This window comes from Mastigoproctus giganteus, chromosome 5, assembly GCF_048544385.1.
Source record: "Mastigoproctus giganteus isolate SK-2022 chromosome 5, ASM4854438v1, whole genome shotgun sequence".
Classification (NCBI taxonomy): Eukaryota; Metazoa; Arthropoda; class Arachnida; order Uropygi; family Thelyphonidae; genus Mastigoproctus; species Mastigoproctus giganteus.
This window is the reverse complement of record NC_143579.1, coordinates 221,929,216-221,950,563: the sequence shown is the minus strand read 5'-3', so window position 1 is coordinate 221,950,563 and position 21,348 is coordinate 221,929,216. Positions and strand designations below refer to the sequence as shown.

The following is a 21,348-nucleotide window of genomic DNA, read 5'->3' as shown; positions in this document are numbered from 1 at the left end:
TTGGTCTGTAACCAAGTCACAAAGGAGATTAGGCAGGCAAAGGCAGACTACGAAAAATCCTTGGCAAAGAATGCAAAGAAAAACAGAAAGGAGTTCTTTACATACTTGAACTCGAGAAGGCAAGGGATGAATCAGATTGGTCCACTGGATATTGATGGTTCAACAGTTGAGGATCCTGCTCAGGTGGCTAACAATCTAAACGAGTATTTTGCATCTACATTCACCGCATGAGGAGTTATTCAGGAAGGAGAATGATGTAGGTAAAGTAAACATTGGCAGTGAGCTGGATGATTTTGTAATAACTGAGAGGAAAGTGGAGGAGAGATTGTTGAGGATAAACATAAAAAAGGCACCTGGGGTGGATGGATCTATCCAGTTATATTGAAGGAGGCAGCAAAGGAAGTATGCAAACCCCTAGCCATAATTATGAGAGCTTCTTTGGACTCAGGGGAGGTACCCATAGACTGGAGATGTGCAAATGTAACCCCAATTCACAAAGGAGGATCAAAGGCTGACACAAGTAATTATAAACCTGTTAGTTTAACTTCTGTTCCAGGTAAATTAATGGAGGCACTGGTTAAAGAAGCACTGCAGGATCATCTAGACAAGAATTCAGTTATAGCTCAGACGCAGCATGGTTTTGTTAAGGGCAGGTCTTGCCTGACCAATTTGATTGGATACTATGATGTAGTCACAAAAGAACTGGATGCAGGGAATAACTTTGATATTATATATTTGGATCTTAGAAAGGCTTTTGATACTGTTGCACATGGAAGACTGCTGCACAAATTGGAGCAGTGTGGCATTGGAGGCAAATTGCTGCTATGGATAAGGGGATGGTTGAGTGGCAGAAGACAGAGAGTGGTAATCAATGGACACTGCTCAACGTGGACTAATGTTATTAGTGGAGTTCCTCAAGGTTCAGTGTTGGGTCCATTGTTGTTTTCGGTGTTTATGAATGATATTGATGATGGGATATCAAGTTTAATGTCTAAGTTTGCAGATGATACAAAGGTTGGCAGGGTCGTTAAGGACACTACTGACGCTATGCTGCTGCAACAGGATCTGGAAAGGTTGAACAGATGGGCTGAGAGGTGGCAAATGAAGTTTAACATTGACAAATGTAAAGTACTACATATGGGTAACAGTAACCCCAGAGCAATGTATCAACTCTGCGGTACTACACTGACAGTGGTGGAGAATGAAAAGGACCTGGGGGTAATTGTGCAGGCAGATATGAAGTTCTCTGAGCAGTGCAGACGAGCTGCAAGAGTAGCTCATGGTGTCTTGTCAATGATATACAGGAATTTTTCTAGCAGGGATAAGGAGGTGATTATTCCCTTGTATAAGGCAATGGTTAGGCCACATCTTGAGTACTGTATACAGGTCTGGAGGCCTCATTTCAAGAAGGATGTAGAGCTGCTGGAACGGGTACAGAGAAGGGCAACAAGATTAGTAAATGGAACAAAGGGTTGCTCTTACGAAGAAAGGCTTAAGTTTTGCAAATTACAGAGTCTGGAGACTAGGCACCGGCGAGGTGATCTGATAGAGGTGTATAAGGCTTTGAATGGTTTGAGCATGCTCAATGCCAATGGGATTCTTCATCTTTCTCAGAATAATCACCTCAGAGGGCATAAATTCAAATTGAGGAAGGACGGATGTCGGATAGATGTGCGGAAATTTGCCTTTGGCCAGCGGGTGGTTGGTTGGTGGAACCGACTTCCATCACTTGTTGTTGAAGTTGATAGCCTAAACAAATTTAAAGCTCAACTGGACAGGTATTTCGAACGAACGGAGGGGTGAAATGGGAGAGGGTTTTTTTTTTTTTTTTTTTGGCTGATGTTGAATAAGCTTGCTTTCTTGCATCATATGCCTCTACTAATGCCAATGCTAATTATTGACAAGTGTGTTGTCCTTTGTAGCTGTAGTTCACAAATGAGATGTATTAACGACATGGTAGAGTATTTAAAGAAACTTTGCAGTTGTGAAGTTGTATGTTTCGGCTACTTATGTTGGAGAACGTAGTAATTTTCTTCTCTGTGAACGTGTGTCATTGCGGCCAGAATGTATATCGATAAGAGGACTGCCCAATTGATTGTGGGCGTTCATTATAGAAATTCAATCATATAATTTTATCCAAAAGAGGGCGTTCCTGTAGAAGATTCGAAGATGGAGGAGAAGGAACAGCATTTGTTGGCTTTGAAAGGTGTGTTATTTCTGAGGATTTGTTGTCTTCTGAAAACAGTTCGCTTTATAACAGTCTTCGGAGCTGGCAGTTGTATAAATAGTATAAGATTACTTACGGCGGCATTTTTTAGTCCTGTATACCCAAGCTTTTCATATTATATTGCGATTAACCCCAGGGGCTCACATCTGGTGGGTATGGACTTGACACACCCAGGCTCCTGAGCTGGATATCATTATTCTTCTCTTTCTTGGTGATTCCCTTCTACTTTTCTCTCTCTCAGGCTAACTTGGGAATTTTTTTTTTTTTTTTTTTTTTGGCTGGTGCAGCATAAGCCTCAGGCTTCCTTGCACCATATAGCTAATAATAATAATTTGATTTGTTGTGTGACTGACACCCGTGTGTCAGTAGTGACACTGGTGACATTTTATGAAGAAATGTGTGGTGCAATATGATTTTATTGTCATTTTTATTTTATTTTTTTAGTTTCAGAGACTTCTTGATTGATACGAGTTGGGAATGTTCTCTGAGAATCCTGGAATCAGATGTGTGTGTGTTGGAGGGAAAAGTCTGTTCCGCAACTTATTATTATTATTTTTTTTCATTTTCTCTTCTGAAAACGTAGTGAAAGAGTAAAAAATACTGGTAGTGTTCTACTACATTTCAAACTTAAGGAAAGATCACAGACACAGGATTTTTCAACTTTCATTATTTACTTAACCTTTGAAGGAAATTTGGTGAAAACATAACATTCTGTAACACGAGTACAGTGACATATTATCATGAGCTTGGAACCAGGTGCAAGAGGAGCCTTTTTGGGCCACCAAAAAAGGCATCCACCCCAAGCTTATGGTCATGGTGCAGTTGGCCACAGGATGATGTGCTGCTACACTGCTGATGCGCCAATAAAACCCAAACCAAAGCTGCTACACAAGCGTTGTGCGGCAAGAAATCGCGTTGCTGGATTACTTTTTTGGTATTCTTTTGGAAGAGAATGCAAAACTTTTGGTGTCCAGGCTCAAAAACCTTCACATTTTTTACAATGCGATCTAAAACTGACACCAAAAATTTGTCATGACAAATTTTAAGATAGACTTTTGAAAGTCATAACTTTGAAATAAAAACCTTTGGGTACCTTCTTCTTTGGGCATTCCATTTAACATCTGCATGAATTCAGTCTAACTAAATATGAGCTCTTATACTTGCTTGCTGGCTGAGATATTTTCCTTTAAAGATACTCAAAATTTGACCTATTTTAGGGTCAAATATCTTAATGTGGGACACCTTAAATTCTCTCATTTTTGCCATCATTGGAAAGAGCAGGTTTTAAGCAACAAAAACAAGAATCATGATTTTTCAGTTTTATGTCTTGCTAATTAAGGCCCAAAAATGGCCTATAATATAAAATGTTTAAGGCCTAAAAATGGCCTTAAACATTTTATATTTTCTGCATAATATTTGCATACTTATTTGATGGTAAAGTTTCACATCTCAATTAAGACAGAACTATTGTATTTACAAGAGTGAAATTTTCTGCAATTACTCCGCCTTTTGGTTTAAGGAGAACGGATATATTGCCAATGCACAAAAGATCTGTATTTTTTACAATGGGGGTGTAAATGGCAAGAAAAGAAATTGCATGGGTTTCTTTAGTGCAAGTTCCTAAGCCTGAAAAGTGGTCTTTATTCAGGATTCCAAGCTAAAGATGATGTTCTATTGGTTTCTAAGCTTGAAAGAAGTTATAACTGCAACAAAATTTATTTAAAACACAATACAATTTGAAATAAGCAAATGAATGTGAAGATATTGAATCACTGCTTCGTAGTGGACTGGAATTTTTCATTGCTGGTTGATAGGCCTCCGTAGCCGAGTGGTCAGGAGCGGGAGTGCAGTAACACATGCTCTTTGAGTAGAATGGGGTTCAAGCCCCTGACTGCTAAATACGGTTGATCTGTATTTAGCAGTCAGGGTGGCAGATTATGGTCGATTTTCCCTCAGCATGAATTGTTGAGAAGGCTTCCATTGTGTAGTGGGTTCATAATGGCTGCGGTTTACCTTTTTTTTATTACTACTTCAGGCAAACTATATTGTAATTCCATTGTTGTTTTTGGAGGTGGAAGATTGGCAATAACTTGTTGTTCAGGAATCCAGCAGACATCTTGTCTAGCAGGCTAGTGAAATGAGCAGCTGTTCCATGAGGATGCATGAAATTTACCAATACATCATGTTCTTCAAATGAAATTTCACAAATATTTCCAATCCACCAATTATTGTCATAAATACAGGCAATGTATTGGCCAGGTTGTAAATTAACAATTGGCACATATTGAATATTGGTTTCACTAGTCTGATCTACATGAGCTACAAATGATGATAGTGTGTCATTTGATACTCTGCAAACACGAATCTGACTTGCATCAATATGAATGATGTGATGATTTTCTATTGTTCCATCAATAGTACGACCATCTGCGAATCTTTTCTCTTTAAATGGCCTTACTTGCTCAATTTCCTCTTTAGAAACAAAACAGAATTTTATTCTAGTCACATGCTTGTCACAAAATTCAAACATGTGTCTTGGTGTCAGGATTTGGTTTTCAATTGGACATTGGAGACTTATTAATTATATTAAGAGTAGGAGACTGGCAGAATTACTTAACAAGTACAGGTCACTGTTGAAAAAAAGCCGTGAATTAGGGTTGAATTTGAAAGTGTCTGCAATTCTGCTCAGACACGATAGGAGGGAGTATATGATGAGAGCCTTGTCGATCAATTCAGCCCTGGAAAGATTGTGCAAGGCTCAAGGGTTAGAATTTTTTTCAGCCTGGTCTGTACTTGTTAACAGGAGAGACTGCTTCTACAGGGATGGGATACACTTAAATAGAAAGGGTGCAAGAAAATTTGCTGATGCTATCGAGGCAGTTTTAGGTGGGTCGGAAAACTGCTAGCTAGGGGAGATACAAGGACTAATAGATTAACAGTAGCCACTGCAGAGGTGAAAGTGATTCTTGCACTGCTTCTATTGGAATGAGCAGCAGCATGGAAAATAAGATGCAGGATATTTCAGAGACTGCTGGGAGTCATTGCGGTACAAGTACACATGGGTTGTGTTAGGGTAGCTAAGAATAGAAACAGGTGCAGGTATACTTGCGTGTACACCAATGCTAGGAGTTTGGTAAATAAATTTGATGAATTTGAGGTATTGCTCAGAACATCAAAGGCAGATATTGTTGGGATATCAGAGACGTGGTGTCACACAGATATAAGGAATGCAGAACTGGAATTTGGGGAGTACAATGTGTACAGGAAGGATAGACAAGTTAGGAAGGGAGGGGGGGGTTATACTATTAGTTAAGAAACACACAAAATCCAAGGAAGTGCAGCCAGTCAACATTGCTGGACAGTGCAGTGTCGAGTCAGTTTGGTGTGACATAAGCATTGGGAGATCAAAATTGAGAGTAGGAGTGTGTTATAGGCCTAATGACTCTAATGAGTATAATAAGGAACTGTACAGGGAAATAGAGTGGGCCAGTAAATCGGAGAGTCTTATAATTGGGTATTTTAATTTCCCAGATATTGACTGGAATTTGTGGGTTGGTCACACACACACTAGTAAGGCCTTTGGGGATTTATTGGATGATTGTTTTCTACATCAGCATGTTCGGGAGGCAACTAAAGGGAGTAATACTCTTAATCTGATTATCAGTAGTGATTCTTCGTGCATTAACAATCTGCAGATAAAGGAACCACTAGGTGGCAGTGATCACAGTGCGCTGAAGTGGGACTTACTCAAAGAGGTAACTACCATCAGGGGTAAAGGGAAGAGTTTTTGCTTTCGTAAAGGCGACTACGATGGTCTGAGACAGTATTTAAATTCTATACAATGGGACCAACTGAAGATGTTACCAACAGCAAATTGAAAATGGGAAGCATTCAAAGAACTTATCTTGGAAGCTACTAGGCTTTACATACCAACTAAGAAATATTGTTCAAGGATTAGGCCTAAATGGATGTCAGATGAACTAATGAGACATATGATAGAGAAGAAAAATGCATGGGATACATATAAATTAACTCATGACACAGAAGCCTATGAGAGATACAAGTTGATCTGTAACAAAGTTACAAAGGAGGTTAGGCAGGCAAAGGCAGATTACGAGAAATCTTTGGCAAGGGATGCAAAAAAAAATGACAAAGAGTTCTTTACTTGTGTAAACTCTAGAAGGAAGGGGATGAATCAGATTGGTCCACTTGATATCGATGGGTCAACTGTTGATGATCCTGCTCAGGTAGCTAACAAACTGAATGAATATTTTGCATCGACATTCACACATGAGGAGTTATTAAGGGAGGGGAATGCCAGAGGTGAGTTAAACTCTGGCAGTGAGCTGGATGATTTTGTAATAACTGAGAGGAAAGTGGAGGAGAAATTGTTGAAGATAAACATAAAAAAGGCACCCGGGGTAGTAGTAGTAGTGGCAAGTGATGCAAGAAAGCAAGTGTATGAGCTTATGCAGCATCAACCAAAAAAAAAAAGTCACACCATTCCTTCCAGTTCCTCCTTAAATTTATTTAACCTATCAACTTCCATAACAACAGATGGAAGTTTGTTCCATCAATTAACCACCCGCTGGCTAAAGGCAAATTTCCGCACATCTATTCTACATCTGTCTTCTTAATTTGAATTTATGCCCCCTTAGTTTTGTAATCTGAACAAGTGGAAGGATCCCATCAGAATTCAGCGTGCTCAATCCATTCAAGGCCTTATACATCTCAATCAGATCACTGTGCAGGTGCCTAGTTTCCAGCAACTGCAATTCGCAGAACTTAAGCCTCTCTTGGTAAGAGGATCCCTTCATTCCTCTCACCAATCTTGTTGCCCTTCTCTGTACACGCTCAAGCAAATCTACATCCTTCCTAAAATGAGGCCTCCAGACCTGTACGCAGTACTCGAGGCGTGGCCTGACCATTGCCTTATACAGAGGGACAATTACCTCCTTTTCCCTGTTAGTAATATTCCTATATATCATTGACAAAACCCCATGACCTTCCCTGGCAGCCTGTCTGCATTGCTCAGAAAACTTCATATCTGACTGCACAATTACTCCCAGGTCTTTTTCATTTTCTACCACCTTAAGTACCACACAGTTGGTATGTTTCTCTGGGGTTACTTCTCCCGTTATGCAGTACTTTGCATTTGTCAAGGTTCAACTTCAGTTGCCACTTCTTAGCCCATCTGCCCAAATTATCTAGATCCTGTTGCAGTAACACATTGCCATTACTGTCATTAACAACCCTGCCAACCTTTGTATCATCTGCAAACTTTGACACTAAGCGTGATATACCTTCTTCAATATCATTGATAAATATAGAAAACAACAGAGGACCCAACACCGAACCCTGTGGGACTCCACTAATAACATTAGTCCACGAAGAGTTGCACCCATTATTTACCACCCTCTGTCTTCTCCCACTCATCCACCCTCTTATCCATTGTAGCAACTTACCCTTAATACCATTCTACTCCAATTTGTACAATAGTCTTCCGTGCACAACAGTGTCAAAAGCTTTGCTGAAATTCAAATATATGATATCAAAATTATTTTTTGCATCCAATTCCTTTGTAACCACATCATAATATCCTATCAAATTTGTCAGACAAGACTTTCCCTTAACAAACCCATGCTGTGTCTGAATTATTGCTGCAGTTTTGTTTAGATGTTCCTGCAATGCATCTTTAACCAGTGACTCCATTATTTTACCCCGAACAGAAGTTAAACTAACTGGTCTGTAATTACTCATGTCACCCTTCGATCCCCCTCTGTGAATTGGGGATACATTTGCACATCTCCAGTCCTCCGGGACTTCGATGAGTCCAAGGATGCTCTCATAATTATGACTAAGGGTTTGCTTAGTTGCTTTGCCACCTCCTTTAATATAACTGGATAGATCCGATCCACCCCAGGTGCCTTAGCATTAGCATTAGTAGAGGCATTTGATGCAAGAAAGCAAGCTTATGCAGCATCAGCCAAAAAAAAAAAAAAAAAAAAAAAAAGTAACATAAATAAATAAAAATAACCACTTCCACTTCACCCCTCTGTTCGTTCGAAATACCTGTCCAGCTGAGCCTTAAACTTATTTAGGCTATCAACTTCCACGACAAGGGATGGAAGTCTGTTCCACCCACCAACCACCCGCTGGCTAAAGGCAAATTTCCGCACATCTATCCTACATCTGTCTTTCCTCAATTTGAATTTATGCCCTCTCAGGTGATTTGTCTGAGCTAGAGGAAGAATCCCATCAGCATTGAGCATGCTCAAACCATTCAAGGCTTTGTACACCTCTATCAGATCACCCCGCTGGTGCCTAGTTTCCAGACACTGTAATTTGCAAAACTTAAGCCTTTCTTCGTAAGAGAACCCCTTTGTCCCATTCACCAATCTAGTTGCCCTTCTCTGTACTCGTTCCAGCAGCTCTACATCCTTCCTGAAATGAGGCCTCCAGGCCTGTATACAGTACTCTAGGTGTGGCCTGACCATTGCCTTATACAAGGGAATAATCACCTCCTTATCCCTGCTAGAAAAATTCCTATATATCATTGACAATACACCATGAGCTACTCTTGCAGCTCGTCTGCACTGCTCAGAGAACTTCATATCTGCCTGCACCACCACCCCCAGGTCCCTTTCATTCTCTACCACTGTCAGTGTAGTACCACAGAGTTGATACGTTGCTCTGGGGTTGCTGTTTCCCATATGTAGTACTTTACATTTGTCAATGTTAAACTTCATTTGCCACCTCGAAGCCCATCTGCTCAACCTTTCCAAATCCTGTTGCAGCAGCATAGTGTCAGTAGTGTCCTTGACAACCCTGCCAACCTTCGTATCGTCTGCAAACTTGGACATTAAGCCTGATATACCATCATCAATATCATTTATAAATACAGAAAACAATAAAGGCCCCAATACTGAACCCTGAGGGACTCCACTAATAACATTAGTCCACGATGAGCAGTGTCCATTGATAATGCCTTTCTTATGTTTAACTTCAACAATTTCTCCTCCACTTCGCTCTCAGTTATTACAAAATCATTAAGCACACTGCTACAATTTGATAACCTTCTGGCATTTTCAAACCTTAATAACTCCTCGTGTGTGAATGTAGATGTAAAATACTCATTTAGTTTTTTTGCTATCTGAGCAGGATCATCAACAGTCGAACCATCGATATCAAGTTGACCAATCAGATTCATCCCCTTCCTTTTAGAGTTTATATAAGTAAAGAAATCCTTGCTGTTTTTCTTAGCATCTTATGCCAAAGATTTCTCGTAATCTGCCTTCGCCTGCCTGACCTCTTTTGTGACCCGATTACAGACTAGCTTATATCTGCCTTATGCTTCTGAGGCGCTTGATAATTTATATGCGTCCCATGCATTTTTCTTATCTGTCACGAGTCTCATTAGTTCATTTGATAACCATTTAGGCCTAAACCTTGAACAATATTTCTTAATAGGTATGAAACTTTTAGTAGGTTCCACGATTAATTCCTTTAATGCTTCCCACTTAGAATTTACTGTTGGCAACTTCGTCAGTTGATCCCACTGTACAGAATTTAAAAACTGTCTGAGACCACTGTACTCACCTTTACGGAAGCAAAAACCCTTTCCTTTCCCCCTGATGGTAAAGGAAAGGATGGGAAGGTTGGATGGGATCTATCCAGTTATATTAAAGGAGGCAGCAAAGGAAGTAAGCAAACCCTTAGCCATAATTATGAGAGCTTCTTTGGGCTCAGGGCAGGTACCCGTGGACTGGAGATGTGCAAATGTGACCGTAATTCACGAATGAGGACAAAGGGCAACACAAGTAATTATAGACCTGTTAGTTTAAGTTCTGTTCCAGGAAAATTTATGGAGGCACTGGTTAAAGAAGCACTGCAGGATCATCTAGACAAGACTTCAGTTATAGCTCGGACACAGTGTGGTTTTGTTAAGGGAAAGTCTTACCTGACCAATTTGATTGGATACTATGATGTGGTCACAAAGGAACTGGATGCAGGGAATAACTTTGATATAATATTTGGATTTTAGAAAGGCTTTTGATAATGTTGCACATTATTATTATTATTAGCCATATGGTGCAAGGAAGCCTGAGGCTTATGCTGCACCAGCCAAAAAAAAATCCTGAGTTACCCTCAGAGTGAGAAAGAGACAGACAGAAGTAGGAAGGAATCACCAAGAAAGAGAAGAATGATGATATCCAGCTTGGGACCCTGGGTGTGCCAAGCTCATACTCACCAGATGTGAGCCACTGGGGTTAAATGGAAGATTGCTGCACAAATTGGAGCAGTGTGGCATTGGAAGCAAATTGCTGCTATGGATAAAGGGATGGTTGAGTGGGAGAAGACAGAGGGTGGTAATCAATGGACACTGCTTATCGTGGACTAATGTTATTAGTGGAGTCCCTCAGGGTTCAGTATTGGGTCCATTGTTGTTTTCTGTATTTATAAATGATATTGATGATGGTATATCAAGCTTAATGGCCAAGTTTGCAGATGATACAAAGGTTGGCAGGGTTGTTAAGGACACTAATGACAGTATGCTGCTGCAACAGGATCTAGAAAAGTTGAGCAGATGGGCTGAGAGGTGGCAAACGAAGTTTAACATTGACAAATGTAAAGTACTACATATGGGAAGCAGCAACCCCAGAGTGACGTATCAACTCTGTGGTACTACACTGGCAGTGGTAGAGAAAGAAAAGGACCTGGGGGTAATTGTGAAGGCAGATATGAAGTTTTCTGAGCAGTGCAGACGGTCTGCAAGAGTAGCTCATAGTGTCTTGACAATGATATACAGGAATTTTTCTAGCAGGGATAAGGAGGTGATTATCCCGTTATATAAGGCAATGGTCGGGCCACACCTTGAGTACTGTATACAGGTCTGGAGGCCTCATTTTAAGAAGGATGTAGAGCTGTTGGAACGAGTACAGAGAAGGGCAACAAGATTAGTGAATGGAACAAAGGGTTGCTCATATAAAGAAAGGCTTAAATTTTGCAAATTACAAATCGTTTGTTTGGAGACTAGGCAGCTGCGAGGTGATCTGATTGAGGTGTATAAAGCCTTGAATGGTTTGAGCATGCTCAATGCTGATGGAATTCTTCCTCTTTCTCAGAATAATCATTTGAGAGGGCATAAATTCAAATTGAGCAAAGACAGATGTAGGATAGATGTGTGGAAGTTTGCCTTTAGCCAGCGGGTGGTTGGTTGGTGGAACAGACTTCCATCCTTTGTTGTGGAAGTTGATAGCCTAAATAAATTTAAGGCTGAGCTGGACAGGTACTTGGAACGAACAGAGGGGTGAAATGGGAATGTGTTTTTTTTTGGCTGATGCTGAATAAGCTTGCTTTCTTGCATCATATGCTTCTACTAATGCTAACGTTCTGGATATCGTTTTATCGTTCCACCAATTCCATCACATGGTGACTTGCCATGGCTAATGCTAAAGAAATTCCATTCAGCACTAATATCAAAATCCTTCTGACAATGACACAAGTTAATAAAATTCTTGAAGTTCTTGTATTGAGTTTCAGAACCATCACTGAAGTAGTAAATGTGCCTGATTTCTGTCATGAAACTCTTCAAACATTCAATTGAGTTGGTTAGAAAAACATGCACTGCAATTGTGTCATGTCAGAGGCAGTCACTGATTATGCAGAAACTTGTATTCTGAAGTTCTACATCCTTGTAATAAATGACAAATGGATGCAACGTAGCCTGGCTATTCTCACAGTGGAACCCTTGAACAGCGTCCTGCACAACAAACGAATAATTTTCTGCAAAATCCATCAAGATGGCCAATTTGCCTGTAATTAGGCTTTCCTTTGTTGACTTCAAATGGTAGCTTTGATGTTTAGCAATGTTAGTGATGACAGGAAAGGTTAAATATCTTTGTACTCAACTCTTCAATAAATTCTTCTGTTGTTAATTGCTTTGTGTCCAGTGTATCTCTGTCAGTGTGTATCCATTGCCCGAATTCAATAATATCTTCTGGTTCATTGTTTTCAAATATATTCTCTATAAACTTTTTTAATTCCTCTATTCCTGGACATTTTTCATACCAATGAAGCATACAATCTTTTGACTCCAAATCACAGACTGTTTTACCAATGAGAACCTTGTAATCGCATTCAACAGGACTTGCTGCTAGCATTAACTTGACATTTTGATGGATTGTGCATACATATACAGAATATGTTCCTGGTGCACCAACTGTGACACACACCACTTGGGTGGAAGTTCACAAAATTTAGAAAATCCAATGTCAGATTCATTTCTATCTCGATATGTTATAAACATTTCCGTCAAGTTGCTGAGTAGTTGTTGCTTTTGCATTTTTATTCCATCTGCATTTCTAATGGAAATGTAATCTTTCTTTCCAGGACATATCTGACTAAATTCATCATCTTCAAAAAATTCCATCACCTTTTACTTTACTTGCTCAGAAAGCTTTTTTCCTTGCTTTTTTTTTCAGGTATGGCCATGATTCCTTCTTCTGCTTTAAGTTTTCTAGCTTTCTTTACCATTCTTTTTGAGACAATAAACTCTTCCATTGTTTTCTTTATGGACCAACTAACTTCAGCTAGTGTTAATATTTGAAGTATTTCTGAATGACTTGATTCCATAAATTTTTCTTTCAATTCTTTTAGCATCTCATTGTAATCTAAGCAATTTCCCCACTGATGACTTGCACTTGGCTCCATGATGTCATTTGGATCCAAGCCACCAATAGATGCAATTTTACTGGAAATTACATCATGTACTTGACTTGCCATCCCTTTGACATAGCCTTGTGAGTCTCTCTTAGCCATTTGCTGAAATTTCAGAGGAGAAATACCAGCTTTCAGTCACATGCATTTTGTCATCATGGTCAGATTCAGATGAAGTTTGTTCTTGTTGCTGCTCTTCGGCTGTTAGACTCTTTTCAGCATGATGGGCACAACTTCTGGCTTAGTATTATATCTACCTTTGTTAAGTCTTTCAGGTAGTCTGCCATTGACAAATCAATTGGTTGTAAACTTTTTTTCACCATATGACTTTTCTTCTGGAAAGGATTGCAACATGAACGCTGCAAAAATTAAAATTTTGTCAAAAACAAAGCTTCATGATGTAAACAAATTGTCTTCTTCACCCAGTTTTAATCCATAACGTCGACCTATCAGCTGTTGTTCTTCAAATTCAAATTCTTTAAATAATTTTAATCCAGTTTTGCATGTATAGGATAGCACATGACATTTAGAATTATCCATATGACTGATGATGCACGAGTCCAGCTTATCTCCAGCAAAATCTTGTGATTCCGTGGCTTTCATGCTGACTAATAAGTGGACATTTCTGCAAGCATTGAAAACTTAATTAACTTTATTACAGTCAAACAATAAAAAATAGAGGAACAAAATAAACAAACTGTTCATCATGAAGATGAAACACATTAATAACAGCATAGTTCAAATATCAGCTATTCGTACTTTTTTTGTACAATTCTAGAATATTGCAGAGTTTGAGAATGTTCATCAGTTTTTTTTTTTTTTTTTTAATTCAAGAATATTCTAGAATGTTCTGGAATTCTAGAATATTCCAGAATTGTAGAATATACTAGAATTCTACAATATTCTATAATTCTTGGGTATTCTTCTAGAATATTCCAGAATTCTACAATATTCTATAATTCTTGGGTATCCTTCTAGAATATTCCAGAATTCTACAATATACTCTATTTTTAGATTATTCTAAATATTAGGCAGGATTAAGGAAGTGTTCTGCAACAAAAAAGATCTCACAAAATAACAACACGGCACATAAAACTACTTGATGTTTAGGCTTAATTTTAAGGCCTTAAGTGCAAAGACACAAAACAGATAAACCATGATCCTTGTAGCTGAAACTCTGCTCTTTCCAGTGGTGGCAAAAATGAGAGAATTGAAGGTGTCCCACATTAAGATATTTGCCCCTTAAGATAGGTCAAATTTGACTTTCAAATTTTGAGTCAATCTTTGAAGGAAAATATCTCAGCCAGAAAACAAGAGCTGATATTTAGTTAGGCTGAATTCATGCAATTGGTAAGTGGAATGTCCAAAGAAGAAGGTACCAAAGGTTTTTATTTCAAAGTTATGACTTTCAAAAGTCTTGCTTAAATTTGTTGTGACAAATTTTTGGTGCCAGTTTTAGACCACATTGTAAAAAATGTGAAGGTTTTTGAGCCTGGACACCAAAAGTTTTTCATTCTCTGCCAAAAGTTAGTAGGTATACCAAGTTTCAGAGCAATACCTCTCACCGTTTTAAGTTTTAAGTGTGCAACAGCAACACTTAAAACTTTGAAAGATTTTTGCGATTTGCTCTGCGTAACACAAGTGACCTCTACAAAAAAGGTGCTGGTGCCTCAAGCATACTATATTTTGAACTGAAATTTTGCACAGCTTCTGAAACCTGTTTAAACATCCATGCCAAGTTTCAACAAAATTGAAGATGGTTGAGTAGGGACCCCTAGGCCACTTGACATGGAATGACCCCAAAATGAGGTTTCCAGATTTGCATGCAATACTGAAGATGCAGCCTAACCATTGCTTTGTACAATGGGTTAATCACCTCCTAATCCCTGTTAGCAAAGTTTTTGTATATTGTTGACAGCCTGTCTGCACTAGTCAGAGAGCTTAATATCTGACTGCACAATTACCTCCAGGTCTTTTTCATTCTCCACTACCCTGAGTGTAGTACCGCACAGTTGATATGTTACTCTGGGGTTACTGCTACCCATATGCAGTACGTTGTCAATGTTAAACTTCAGTTTCCACTTCTCAGCTCATCTGCCCAACTTTTATAGATCCTATTGCAGTAGCATACTGTCATTAACAACTCTGCCAACCTTTGTATCATCTGAAAACATAGACGTTAAGCTTCATCAATAACATTGATAAATATAGAAAATAGCAATGGGCCCAACACGAGACCCTGGGTGACTCCACTTTTTTTTTTTTTTAATCATATGATGTGAGCAATACACGAAGGTACCAGTTTTTTCCTGCTTCCTTCCTTTCTTCCTTCATGACCATGAGATACAACCGGATAGTGTAGCACCATCGTGATATCCAAGCCTGGGGCGGGATTTGAACCCACGACCTTTGGGTTGCCAGGCAGGTGACTCCACTAATAATATTCATTACCGTTCTCTGTCTTCTCCCACTGAACCATCCCTTTATCCATAGTAGTAGTATCTTACCCTTAATGCCACACTGCTCCAATTTGTTCAGCATTAGTTGAGGCATATGATGCAAGAAGGCAAGCTTATACAGCATCAGTAAAAAAAAAAAAACCTTCCCATTTCACCCATCTGGTCACTCCAAATGCATGTCTAGTTTAGCTTTAAATTTATTTAAGCTATCAACTTCCACAACGAGATGGAAGTCTGTTCCAGCAATCAACTACCTGCTGGCTAAAGGCAAACTTCTGCACATCTATTCTACAACTGTCTTTCCTTAATTTGAATCTATGCCCCCTCAGGTTCTTAATCTGAGCAAACGGAAATATCCCGTCAGCATTGAGCCTGCTCAAACCATTTAAGGCCGTATACATTTCGATCAGATCACCTCACAGGTGCTTAGTCTCCAACTGCTGCAACTTGCAGAACTTAAAGCCTTTCATCATAAGTGCACCTCTTTTTTCCTCCCACCAGTCTTGTTGCTTTTCTCTGTACTTGTTCTAGCAACTCTAAAGCTTTCCTGAAATCCAGGTATATGGCATCAAAATTTTTTGCATTATATTCCTTTTTTACTGCATCATGGTATCCAATCAGATTGGTCAGACAAGGTCACCCTTTAATACATCCGTGCTGTGACTGCAGTATAATTGTATTCTTGTCTAGATGGTCAAACATTATTTCTTTAACCAGTGACTATTTTCTTTGGAACAGAAGTTAATGTAATAGGTCAGTGATTACTCACGTCATCTTTTAGTTCCCCTTTGTTAATTGGATATACATTTGCACATCTATAGTCCTTAGAGTTGTTAACTAATTCCAAAGATGCTCTGATAATTATGGCTAAGGGTTTTCTTACCTCATTTGCTGCCTTCCTTAATATAATTATATTGCATCTGCCCTGGTGCTTTTTTTATGTTTAACACTTTCTCTCCCACTTTAATCCCAATTATTGCAAAATAATTTACCTCCCTGTTAGAGTTTGATAAATTTCTGGCATCTCTTTCCCTAAAGAATATCCTCATGTATGAATGTAGTAGATGCAAAATACCTATTCAGTTTGTGAGCAATGCGAGCAGGATCATGATATTTATACTATCAGCAACAGATGGACCTATGTGGTTCAACCCTTTCTGTCTACTGTTAATATAGATAAAGAAGTCTTGCCTTTTTTTACAGATACTTCTCGTAATCTGCTTTAGCTTCCCTAACATCCTTTCATTTACATTTATCACATTTTACTTTTATGGAGAGTAAAGGAACTTTTCAAACATCCTGTATAATTACTCCTAAGCCTTTTTCATCATCATCTAAGTGATGAGACATTCTAGGATTACTGTACAGGGTGATTCACAAAGGTATGGCATGACTTCAGAAACAGCTTTCTTAGGCAATTTTGAGTTAAAAAGTGCATATGAACAAACGTGAGTCAGATTCTGAATGATTATAGAGCTGTGGCTGTTTGAATCTTAGAAAAAACAAAGAAATTATGAGCAATATAAAATAAAAATAACAATAGACTCATAAACATAAATGACAGTGTTGATTTATCTATTTTTATTTAAGAAAGTTATAGTCTGTGTTTACCGATGCATGTATCTGGTTACAGTAGATTACCAAAGTTACTAACTTTTGATTTCAGTGTGTTTCAGCACATGTGTGTGAATTGTGCACATTGCTCACCTAAGCTCATCATGGCTATCTTTTGTTTTTTTCAATATGCAATCAATTAATGCATCTCATGTTTGTACTTTTGCGTGGTGTACAAGAGTTTTCATCCAACCCTACAGTCAAAGATCTAAAGAATTTAGATCTGGCGACCTCGGTGGCCAATTTTGTGGACACTGACCAAGCCGCTGCATAGGGAACCATCATTAAGGTAAGTAACCACAGCACTGGAACTGAGGAGCTCTGTTGCATTGGAAGTACATTCAGCATTGTGTAGCCAAAGGTACACATTCTAACAGTTGCAACAATTCATTTTTCAGAAATTGTAGACTGACCTGTCCAGTAAGACAGGTCAGTCTACTGGACAGGTCAGTCGTACCGTCCAATTGCTTTGTTGGCTAATCTGGGGAAAGTGTTAGAGAGGTTAATGGCAATACGTTTACAAGAATTGTTAGAATGCCATGACATGATTACACCTAATCAGTATGGTTTACACCGGGGAAATCGTGCGAGGATGCTCTTCTGGACTTTCATACATACATTTCAAACTCTGATTCAAAATATGAACTTGCTATATATATAGATTTTGAAGGTGCATTCAACTCAGTATGGTGGGAGGCAGCTCTTTCTCAACTGTGTCGTGCTGAGTGTTCTAAGCAGTTATACAGTCTCTTCAGGAGTTATTTTTCTGAGAGATATGTGACTGTAAAGTCTAAACATTTTCTCCTTCAAAGACAAATCACGCGAGGTTGCCCTCAGGGCTCTGTATTAGGTCCTTCCATTTGGAATTTGGTGCTACAGAACTGGCTGGTTCGACCACAAGTAAATTGTCACGTGATAGCTTTTGCTGATGATGTCACATTAATTGTGGCAGGTCGATCACAACACGATTTGGGGCAAAATGCAAACCGTGTAATAAATGATATTAATACCTGGGCACAAGGATTTAAGCTTACCATTAGCCCCCAAAAGACCAAATGATGCTTTTTAAAACAAAACTTGATTTGGGACGACCGCCGCAAATAAAATTAAATGGGTGACAGTTGACTATGGTTTCTGAAACTAAATACTTGGGGCTCATTATTGATCACAAGTTGTCTTATTATGCGCATATAACACATCTACATAGCAAGATCAGGAAATTTGCCGGTTATATTATAAGAGTATCAAGAGGAGATTGGGGTGTGTCCAATAAAACTTTATTTTTATATTATAAGGTGGTGTTTCTGCCTATGGTTATGTATGCAGCGGGAGTTTGGTCTCACAGAGTGGCTCTTGTTAGATTTCAGGCTAAATTAAACTCGCTACAAAGAACAAGGCTTCTCAGTATATTAAGGGTATGTAGAACTGTAGCTACGACTGCACATCAAGTGATGGCTGGGGCAGTCCCCTTGGATTTGTTCGTGGCTTATCGAGGGCTGTGCTATGGCATTAAGAAGAAAATATCTACTAGACTTGTTGGCATAGAAGTTGACATAAATTCTGACATTAAGAGGGAGAAGAGAAGATGTTTAAATGAGATTGTTAACTTGTGGCAAACAAAGATGGGACACTGTATCTTCTGGTTGAGTGACAAAGAAATTTATTCCGGATGTTACCTTTTTAAATGACAGAACAGTTCGAAGCTGGTTTACACCAAGTTTACAAACATCATTTTTAGTAACAGGTCACGGCTCGATGAAAGCGAAATTATTTCAGTTGGGACTTTCGGATACAGAACTCTGTTTTTGTGGTGAGGTTGAAAGTTGGCACCATATATTATATGTGTGTACAATTTATGATAATGTCAGGGAAATAATCAGGGAAATCATTGCTGAAAATGAGTTAGGTCGGGAAGAGGTGTTCTTATCTAATAGGAGTGTATTTCAATTATTCCAGGATTTTGCAAAGGGAGTCTTTGAACTGAGGAAACGGCTGTTAAACAGTTGAACCAAAATAGTGTGTTGAAAACATTACTGAAGTGTGTCCAGAATGCCCAAGAGACTAATGGTGATGATGAGGAGGATTTTTTTTTTTTATTATCATTATTTATTTAATTTATTATTATTATTATTTTTATTTTATTTTATTTATTTATTTTCTTTTTATTTATTTATTTATTTTTATATATATATATATATATATTTTTTAAGCTCTGGATTGGGCCCCCAGAGGATTTTTTTTTTTTTTAAGTGTTGTTGTCTCATAACCTGAGACCTTATGCGTCCCACTACTGGAACTGGCCCACCTTCCCGTGGTGTGGACGAGTATCTAGAAGCAGCCTTCCTGGTGATAGCTGCTTCTGGGTAGCCAAGAGCTCAGCATAACACAACAACATAACATGCATTAAACTACACGAACATTGCACTATTACACGCTGGCCTGTTTTGCAGAGTCTGTTCAACGTACAAAGAAACGAGGTGGATTTGAACGGACGTTCTAGGAGCCACCCTACCTATACACACACACACACACACATGTCCACATGTTGCATTGGAAGTACATTCAGCATTGTGTAGCCAAAGGTACACATTCTAACAGTTGCAACAATTCATTTTTCAGAAATTGTAGACTGACCTGTCCAGTAAGACAACCCTCAAAAATAAATGGACCATTAAACTGATAATAGAGGATTTCACACCACACATTAACACTGAATTAGTGTTGAATATTACTCTCTACAGTGGCATGGGGATTCATTTCTGACCAAATATGGAAATTGTATGTGTTTTTTGACACCATCTTAGGTGAATTGAGCTTCATCATCGAATAGAATGTAACGATGCGAATGGCAATTGCCAATTAGAAAATTTCAGCCATTGGGCAGCACCCCAGGTTTGAGGTGTTGAACACACTGCACATGGTATGGATCTGTGACTTATTTATGCAATGTTCTCCAACTCTTGATTGGGAAACACTGAGACTCGTGAGTAGTAACCTTCACATACTAGCACAAGGTCTATGCTTTACCACCTCTACATTGTCTTACATGGCCACATCTTGTTGAACTGCACGCTCGTATGGGATATGAATGCTGGTATTTTTCAATGTTTGGAAAACACTGGTAATAACTTGTCAGTTTGGAACTGTGCGGTTTGCAGAATGTTGCTGGTATTCAGCAACAACAGCAACAGTATTTCCATTGAAAATCCATAAATATATGCCATATTGGCATATTCAGCACTTAAATGTAAAAGGTACCTTGAAAATAACAATGGAGCACAAAGGAATGACAGTGCTCTGTACACTGTCCATGTTTCATCAAGCTATGTTCAATCGAGGTCATGCAGGTGCATGAGTTACAACCAATTTGCAGTGGTGCATTGCTGAGAATCTACAAATATTACATAATTCCATAATTATTCAGAATTGAACCCATGTTAATATAAACATTTTTTTACTCAAAATTGCTTCAGAAATATGCTCCTGGAGCTATGTCATAACTTCATGAATCAACATGAATATTTTTTATATACATGAAGTTATGTATATACAAAATAACAGATCAAAGGTATAGGTATTTGGTTCTTCAGAGTTCTAATAAAAGAATGAGAATGTCAGAAAAAGATAGTTTGAATCACCCATGCCTTTATATTGACCTGTTTTCTTTTCATCTGTATTAACTAGCTAGTGGTAATAAAAATGCATGCAGTTAATTAAAACTTTGTTTTTCTCTTTTTTTCTCTAGTTATGCGACTTAGCAGACCATCACTGTATACTACCCTTCCAGTGAGATGTGATCCTTGGGATCTTCCAGGAGATATATTGAACAATGAATTAAAAAATGATATTGGATCACCATTAGGTTTAGAGCAGTTTATGATGGGAAATTTGTTAATGCTTCCTCAGAGTTTTGGGTAATGATATTTTGAAATATGTTCTGTTGCACTGTATTCCTCTTTGTTGGGGAGATGGTGTAATATTTAAAACACTGTAGGTTTTGCAAATTCTGGTTAAAAAAGTGAGATGATTATATAAATAAATAAATGAATAGATATTTATAAAAAACAATTATTTTACTGTTTTTTTATGCTTTCGAAACAGGTATTGATAAGAGAAAATAACTGCATAATACAGCAACATAATTGAGAAAGTAGTTTTCATACTCTCAAAAGATTTATAGCAAATGTTCAAAGTGGCCACCACTAGCCTAAAGGGCATTTTTGGCAGCATTTAATAACAGGTGCAGAGACTTTGCAACAGTTGATGGGAATTATAATGAATTTCAGTGCTGGAATTTTGAATGCAACCTATCATCCACAGAAATGTCTC

General features: G+C 38.4%; 1 protein-coding gene across 2 annotated transcripts in view; it reads left to right on the top strand.

Moving 5' to 3' along the window:
- Window positions 1–2,165: 2,165 nt before the first annotated feature.
- LOC150086128 (trafficking protein particle complex subunit 13) overlaps window positions 2,166–21,348 on the top strand; it is a 123,106-nt gene continuing 103,923 nt past the window's right edge. For both annotated transcript variants that reach the window (XM_090374419.1, XM_090374420.1), the window contains exons 1-2: window positions 2,166–2,206; window positions 20,765–20,933. In XM_090374419.1, the coding sequence (XP_090230545.1) occupies window positions 2,170–2,206; window positions 20,765–20,933 (206 nt within the window). In that variant the 5' untranslated portion in view covers window positions 2,166–2,169. The remainder of the gene's footprint in view (window positions 2,207–20,764; window positions 20,934–21,348) is intronic.